Source organism: Homarus americanus, unplaced genomic scaffold (genome assembly GCF_018991925.1).
Source record: "Homarus americanus isolate GMGI-L3 unplaced genomic scaffold, GMGI_Hamer_2.0 scaffold31037, whole genome shotgun sequence".
Taxonomy (NCBI): Eukaryota; Metazoa; Arthropoda; class Malacostraca; order Decapoda; family Nephropidae; genus Homarus; species Homarus americanus.
In genome coordinates this window covers 26,415,577-26,423,421 of record NW_024722227.1, presented here as the reverse complement: position 1 = coordinate 26,423,421, position 7,845 = coordinate 26,415,577, and the positions used below count along the sequence as shown (strand labels likewise).

Here is a 7,845-nt window from a genome sequence, read left to right as displayed (position 1 = left end):
TGTGTGTGTGTGTGTGTGTGTGTGTGTGTGTGTGTGTGTGTGTTTCAGCCCTTTCCTTGTCATTTTGTACACTTGTCTTGCAACAACCATTTCCTCCTTTGTTTGAAGGTTTATTTATTCCATGATCCACTTAAGACAATGGTTGGTGAGCACTAAAAAAAATAGATAGACAGAACTAGACGAAACATTTTCAATACCAACCTGTTGAAGTATTTGCCAGTAACAGTGATAGAACATCCTCGGTTTATTTTGCTGCAAGTCACCAGTAAGTTTGGCATCTTCAAGGCAGAATATCCCTCTTCACTAATAACCTAAAGAATGAAATAAACATTATATTTGTTCAATAAAAAGTACATACAGGTTATTACCATAAACTAAAAGGAATTTTATTTTTCATGAACAATAAAACTAAAAGTAAAGTTCACCTTTGCCTCTGCCTGAGTTGTTTCAACTGTGCCGTCCACATGCAAAGTGACATCTGTGCGATGACCATGAACAACCACAGATTCTAGACTGGCTGCACCATCGTTGGCCTTGTACACACCAACTATCTCGAAGTCATTACCCACAAAGTCCTTACTTAAGAGGTAGGAGCAAGAGCCAAGGAACTCAAAATGGTGGAGGTCAAAAGTAGATACATGCTGACCTGATGGTAAAGACCCATCACAGTTACACACCGTCAACACACAAAATGTAACTAGACACAAATGTTATACAGTACAGTACAAGGATGATGAATATAAGTTATCAAATTCCAAAAAATCTAAGGCATCAGGTACTCTCTCATCAACACTACAATACTGAATACTGATATATTCTCAGCCTAAAGTTGATATGCTTAGTATTACTGTATTTATGAAGATAAACCCTTCCTAAAATAATGAAATACTGTATTACAAACTAAAATTAGTTTCAATCACTGGATTTCACAGCACCACCTCATAAATTACCCTCCATACCACCTCATAAATTACCCTCCATACCTCAGTACTGCCTCATAAATTACCCTCCATACCTCAGTACTGCCTCATAAATTACCCTCCATACCTCAGAACTACCTCATAAATTACCTTTCTATAACATAACACCTATGGAGAAGATTTCTTTACATTCATACCTGCTATTAAGGCTGTGGCTGTGAAGGGATAAGGGAAATACAGTTCCTGGATACCAATAATCACATCATCTACTTCACTGGCTAGTAACCGTTGTGCCTCAATCGCTGGTAACTCCTGATAATGGAAAGAAAGTGAAAAACTTTAGTTTTAATAAAAAATATCCATTCCTGGAAAGAGTTCTTGCACCTCAAACATTTTTAATCATCCCAATCTCTTAAGGTGTTGGGAATATTCATATTATATACATGGGGTAAAAATCAGCTTACTACCCATTCCTGCAGTTGGGTTATCCAGTGTTTGTACAAAAGGAAATCAGACTCTGAGAAACCTGTGGTGTATGGTAGAGACACACTGGATAACACCCTTCTCATGTGTGTCTGGGTCAAGTAGGATTCGAACCTTTCACTTGGTGATAGATACACACGTTACCACTGTACCTCCAACACCCGCCCTAGACTAAGGAAAAGGGACAGAAAGGAAGGAAGAGAATAACTCTGATGAATGAAATGAATAGGAAAGGTTAAGAAGATGAGAGACACCACTAAACTTAACTACCTACCTACATTGGGAACACAAATAACTTCAAGGAAATAATGTAGCACTAATGAACAACCTGTGGTGAGTATTTTATTTTATTTTCTCACCTTCTGGAATATACTGGTAAAGATATACCAGTGGGGAGCCTCCATGAAGCTGGTCCATGGGAAAGGCAGGAGCTGGTTGTATCGGATCTTGCCGTACAAGTCTGGCTTAAACATGTATAATCTGCAAAGATAAATTTTATATAAAAGATAAGAACATGTGTTCACTACAGTATTAGCCAGAGTAACCTATGTTTATAAAGGTTCTCTGTATGTTTATAAATGTTTTTTGTATATTTATAATGATTGCTTCTATATTTAAAAAAGCTTGCTACTGTATTCACATTTAAAATACAAAAATCTTGTCTCTATAGTACGGGTATCTACTAAAGCCCTAAAGCTTGCTTTCACGGTCATTACTGTCACTAAAAATTATATATATATATATATATATATATATATATATATATATATATATATATATATATATATATATATATATATATATATATATATATATATATATATATATATATATATATACACATATATACAGTGACCCCTCGTTTAACGAACACCTCGGTTAACGTAATTTCGATTAACGAACTGCCTTCCATAAGGATCTTCAATTCGGTTTAACGAAAAAAATTCGCTTAACGAACTTCTTACGAACCGACCTCAACATGTTTTCGCTTGCACTGACCGGGCAACCAGCTTTAGTATCAGTCCGCCAATACATTAATCGGTTCTAGGGCTTAAATTCCTTACTATTTTTGTAAATATCAAGAAGTTTATACTATTCAATTATTTTAAAAGTTTAATATTCAATTTTTTAGTCATTTTAACAATTATTGAACAAAATTGAAGGTAAAGTGACTAGTTTAATGCGCGGCATCCAGCCTCTTAACACAGCAAACAGGCGTCAGTCTCTCTCTGTTTTCACTGGAGGTAACATCTTGCTTGAGACTCTCTTCAACTAAACGCTTTTTTCTGTGTTTCCAAGCAAATTATTGGTCATTTTGAAAATTATTTTACATATTGACAATATATAGTGCAGTGCAGTGTTATTTTAAAGAAAATATTCTTTATTTACAGCTAGTTTAACTTTGAAAAATACGTGTTGCCATTGTTTGAATCCAGCATGGGGCCTAAGAGATCAAGAAAAGTGATTTCAATCCAAATGAAGCAGGAAATAATAAAAAAACACGAACAAGGTATTAAATCAAATGCGCTATGCAAAGAATATGGCATGTCGGCATCAACTGTGTCGACAATTCTTGCACAAAAAGACAAATTTAAGGAAGTGAACGTGAGAGACAAATCTACAAGAGTGTTTAAAAGTAGATCCCTAATCGTAGAAACTGAGAGGTTACTTATCATCTGGATTAGGGAAAAACAGATGAAAGGTGATTCAGTTTCTGGTGATTTCATTTGTGAAAGAGCCAGGGAGATTTATGAACATTTAAAGACAGATCAACCTAGTTCTTCAGGAACAGAATTTGAAGATTTTCGGGCTAGCAAAGGCTGGTTCGAAAAATTTAAGAAAAGAAGTGACATTTTAAGTGTTGTTAGGCATGGTGAAGCTGCTAGTGCTGATAAAGAAGGGGCAGCAAAGTTTTTAATTGAATTTAAAAAACTGATGGAAGAAGAAAATTATCTTCCACAGCAAGTGTTCAATGTTGACGAAACTGGGCTGTTCTGGAAAAAGATGCCCAAAAGAACATTCATCACCAAGGATGAAGCCTCTTTACCTGGGCATAAACCCATGAAAGACCGTCTCACTCTATTGCTTGGTGCCAATGCTTCAGGGGATTTCCGACTGAAGCCTATGCTTGTCTACCACTCTGAAAACCCCAGGGTGTTCAAGCAACAGAAAGTGGTAAGAACAATGCTTGGAGTTTATTGGAAGTCCAACCGTAAGGCATGGGTGACAAGACAGTTCTTTAATGAATGGGCTGTTGATGTGTTTTGCCCCTCTGTCAAGAGCTACCTAACCACCAATAAACTTCCTTTAAAGGCTCTTCTCCTCATGGATAATGCTCCTGGTCATGACCCTGACCTTGCCAGAAATTTGGAGTATAAATTTGACTTTGTGAAAGTGTTGTTTTTGCCTCCAAACACTACATCACTCATACAGCCAATGGACCAGAATGTGATCAGCAACTTCAAGAAGTTGTACATGAAGAAAATGTTTAGGAGGTGTCATCAGGCAACTTCCATTGATCCTGAACTAACACTGAAACAGTTCTGGAAGACACAATTCAACGTCCTGGAGGCTGTAAAATTGATTGTGTCATCATGGCAAGAAGTCTCCAATAGAACCCTCAATTCTTCATGGAAAGCACTGTGGCCATCAGTAGTCCATGATTTTGAGGGATTTGAGGATGACACAGAGTTGGACCAGGAGATTGTGTCCATTGGTCAGTCATTGGGTCTTGAAGTGGAGGAGAAGGATGTGGAAGAGCTTGTGATGTCTCATGAGGAGGAACTTACTCCTAATGACTTGAAGGAACTGGATGAGATGTTACGGGTAGAGGCTGACAGTGGTGAGGAGGAAATTGAAAGTGATGACCATATGTCAGCTAAACAGTTGAAAGATGTGATTTACCACTGGGAGAAGTTCAGGGAACTGGCTTCAAAGCACCCAGAAGTGGAAAAAACTGAACTAACTTTGTGTCATGTTGAGGACTCAGTGGTCTCCTTCTTTAAACATAAGTTAATGGTGAGGAGGACAGATGCCCCACAGACCACAATTGACACTTTCTTCAGTAAAAGGCAGAGGGAACAAGATGCTAGCCCTCAGCCTTCCACTTCAAGAAGGAGAGAGGATGTTCATGGTGGAGAATCTGTCAGTCCAGAGGTTCCTGACATTTTCATGGAAGGTGACTCACCTTCCAAGAAGCAGTAAAATGCTTCTCCTCCACTTCCTTCTCTTCTCCCTTCTCCTCCTGCACCTCCCACTTCAAATGCACATCATCACCATCATCCAGGAGCCTTCTACATACACACCTCAAAGTAAGTAAATTTTTCCGCTATTTTTGTTGAAGTTAGGAAATTTTCGGTGAGCTGGAACCAATTACCCAAAAACCCATTGAAACAATGGTTTCGGTTAACGAACGTTTCGGTTAACGAACGACCTTCTGGAACGGATTGAGTTCGTTAACCGAGGGGCCACTGTATATGTATATGTATATATATATGTATATGTATATGTATATATATATGTATATGTATATATATATATATATATATATATATATATATATATATATATATATATATATATATATATATATATATATATATATATATATATATATATATATTATATATATATATATATATATATATGCTGATAGCCAAAAGGAAAGAAGAAAACACGAAGTTCCCAAGCGCTTTCGTGTAATTCACATCTTCAGGGGTGAGTACAGACTAAGGAGAAGTACAAAACAAGGTGTATATATATACAGAGGAGGGCGAGATCAATTCCACAATGGTCAGGTATTAGGTAATGACCCTACTAATCTTCAAAAAGCACCGCAGCAGTCGGTAGTCAGGTCAGAGGGTAAGCTGACCCAACCTTCTCACCTGGTTACAAATCTTCTTATTTACGAAATTATCCAGTTTGTACATACCATTACTCAAATTCATGTTGCCGGGTTCGGTATGTTTAATGAGACTAGATTCTATAATTAAATTGACAGTAGGAACATTATAGAATCTAGTCTCATCTAGTCTCATTGAACATACCCCTAACTGGACCCTTCTCCCAGTAGGGGAGATTAACTTAGTACACTTGAGCACACACACACACACAGGAATCAAGACAACAAGCATCCAGTGAGGGTCTTGTTGTGCAACTCCATGAAGGTGAATTAAAAGATCAGCTGTTGAGGAGCTTATCGCTTGGCAACACTGGTGCATGTTACCACTCCTTTCCACTCCTTCTCTCTAATCATCCACACCATTCTGCTTTCTCACTCCATATTTTAAAATTTTATTTAATGTAATGCTGTAGGGATACAACTTTGTTCATTTATACTTATACTTATCACAATCTCCCAAAAAAATACTTTAGGTTTCGATTTTATTCAAGACATCTTCAGGTCATGAGACCCACTAATCCCCCAGCCAAGAAAGGGTGACCACTAATCCCCCACCCTACCACCACCTGACATTGAGTCAGGTCAGGTCCCCAAAAAAAAAAAAATTAACTTTCATCTTTATTCAAGACATTTTTAGAAAATGTTCTCGATTTTCAACCTTGGAAAAATTTTTCCCAAAGCCGTATTTTTTGTTAAATTCCGGCTTTGGGAATGATTTTTCAAGCCAATTTCAATTCCGGCTATCGGAGATTTCCGGGTTTGAGGGATTCTGGCTAATGGAGATATTACTATGTACAGTACCTCAAATCATATCGAGTCTAACAAAGAAAAACACTTGTACACAACTATCTTTATTTATATTTTAATTATGACTTTCTTTGGTTACTAAAATAACTATTCACCATACCTGTACTTTCCCTCTAAGTTACTTCTACAACTATCAGACACTTTGCCACTGATCAGCTCAATCACTCAATCTATCTCTATATGGGTCTGCCTCTCACCTTCTATCTTTAATGGTACTTTTATAACTCTCTTCACTGACTTTGTCAACTGTTCAACATGTTCAAATTACAGTACATCAAGTCTTTCATCCACATGTGTGCCTCCAATGGCTTCCACACTTGACACATGTTCATTTAATTTTTAATTGTATTAATTGTCTTCTTTCCTGTAAAACTAAATATTAAGCTCATTTTTGCTGCTCACTTGTGTGCACTTTGCAATAAGTCTTAACCCTTAATCAGCAGCTAAAGATTCCCCCTCCATATTGTACAAGCATACATGAAACTTTCATAGATGAAGGCCACTGTCCATTTAGCTAACTTCCACCAAAGAAGGTCACCGTTTAATTTTTTTTTAAATAAGTATATCAAATCAAATTATCATTAATAAATAAAGATATAGGAATGTGCAACTTACTTATCCAGGAAGTAATTAGTACCATGTAACACTCTCCATATGTTGTCCGCCACCAAGAAGGTGAAACATTCAAGTCCATCCATATTCTTACGTTCTGCACTGTTCCACTTCTCCCACATTTGCATCACCTAAAGCAAATGACATTAACAAGAGAAAAAATAAACAACACGTGCAATAATGAGTAAAGAGAATTTTCACATTACATTTGATTAATCATCATCACTAGACCAATACAATAATGAGGTATGCCTAAATTGCAAGTATAGTTTTAAGCACAGACTTGTAAGCTGCATCACTTATCCATTAAAACTGAAAATGTTTTACATTAAAAAGTACAGTTTTTTACTTGGGAAATCAGTTAGTAGTGTAAATGTTAATTGGAAAATGAAGTCAGCACTTGAATTCATTACAGTCCATAAGATAATAAAAAAAGATATAAATTAGCAGATTGATAACAAAACTTTGTAGAGAATTTTTTTTTTTGGACACCTTTATTTATTTTAATTAATAGTTTCTAAATACAGTATATCATCAGGAACAGAGGTGACTTACCCTAACATTAATGCTGCCATAAGTAACCTTCATGTAGTCGAAGACAAAGTGGCCACCTGCGTAAGTCTGGAATGCTTTTATGATACCCTTCATGAAATTAACGATATCTTCAGTTACTTGTGTGACTCTCGGAGTTTGTTCTTGAATCTGTTTGTCCATAAATTTTTAAAGAAATTAAATATGAAATGAAAAAAAAAAAAACAGAGAAATCTTGCTTAAATTACCACCACTGTCTCAGTATGTCAACAATAACAATAGTTCAGTCTTTCATAATTTGGAGACTTGTCTTTAAATGTTTTACAAAGTTTATATAATATGACAACTGAAATCTGAGCATCAGAGATATTCCAGGTTATATAACAATAGTAACAGGCAAACTCCTAAGAAGCTCATACAACAGTAGCTTCCTCCTCACACAGTTTCGGTGTGAATAAGTTCCCTAGATTCTGTGTCAAAGTAATGGCCAGAAATTATGACATGACTCAAGGCGTAGAAGACTATAGGCCGCAGTGGTTCCCAACCATTTTTTGCTGCGACCCTAAATTTCCCAACAACACGGTGTCGTGA

The 7,845-nt window shown here is 36.4% G+C and overlaps 1 protein-coding gene across 1 annotated transcript in view; it reads right to left on the bottom strand.

Moving 5' to 3' along the window:
• Nucleotides 1-7,425, bottom strand: part of LOC121862447 (apolipophorins-like) — a gene marked incomplete at its 5' end in the record, with an annotated part of 25,741 nt that extends 18,316 nt beyond the window's left edge. The window contains 6 exon segments of the mRNA XM_042360747.1: nt 202-311; nt 426-646; nt 1,118-1,232; nt 1,763-1,883; nt 6,727-6,854; nt 7,279-7,425. Of these exon segments, the coding sequence (XP_042216681.1) occupies nt 202-311; nt 426-646; nt 1,118-1,232; nt 1,763-1,883; nt 6,727-6,854; nt 7,279-7,425 (842 nt within the window).
• Between the last annotated feature and the right edge of the window lie 420 nt (nt 7,426-7,845).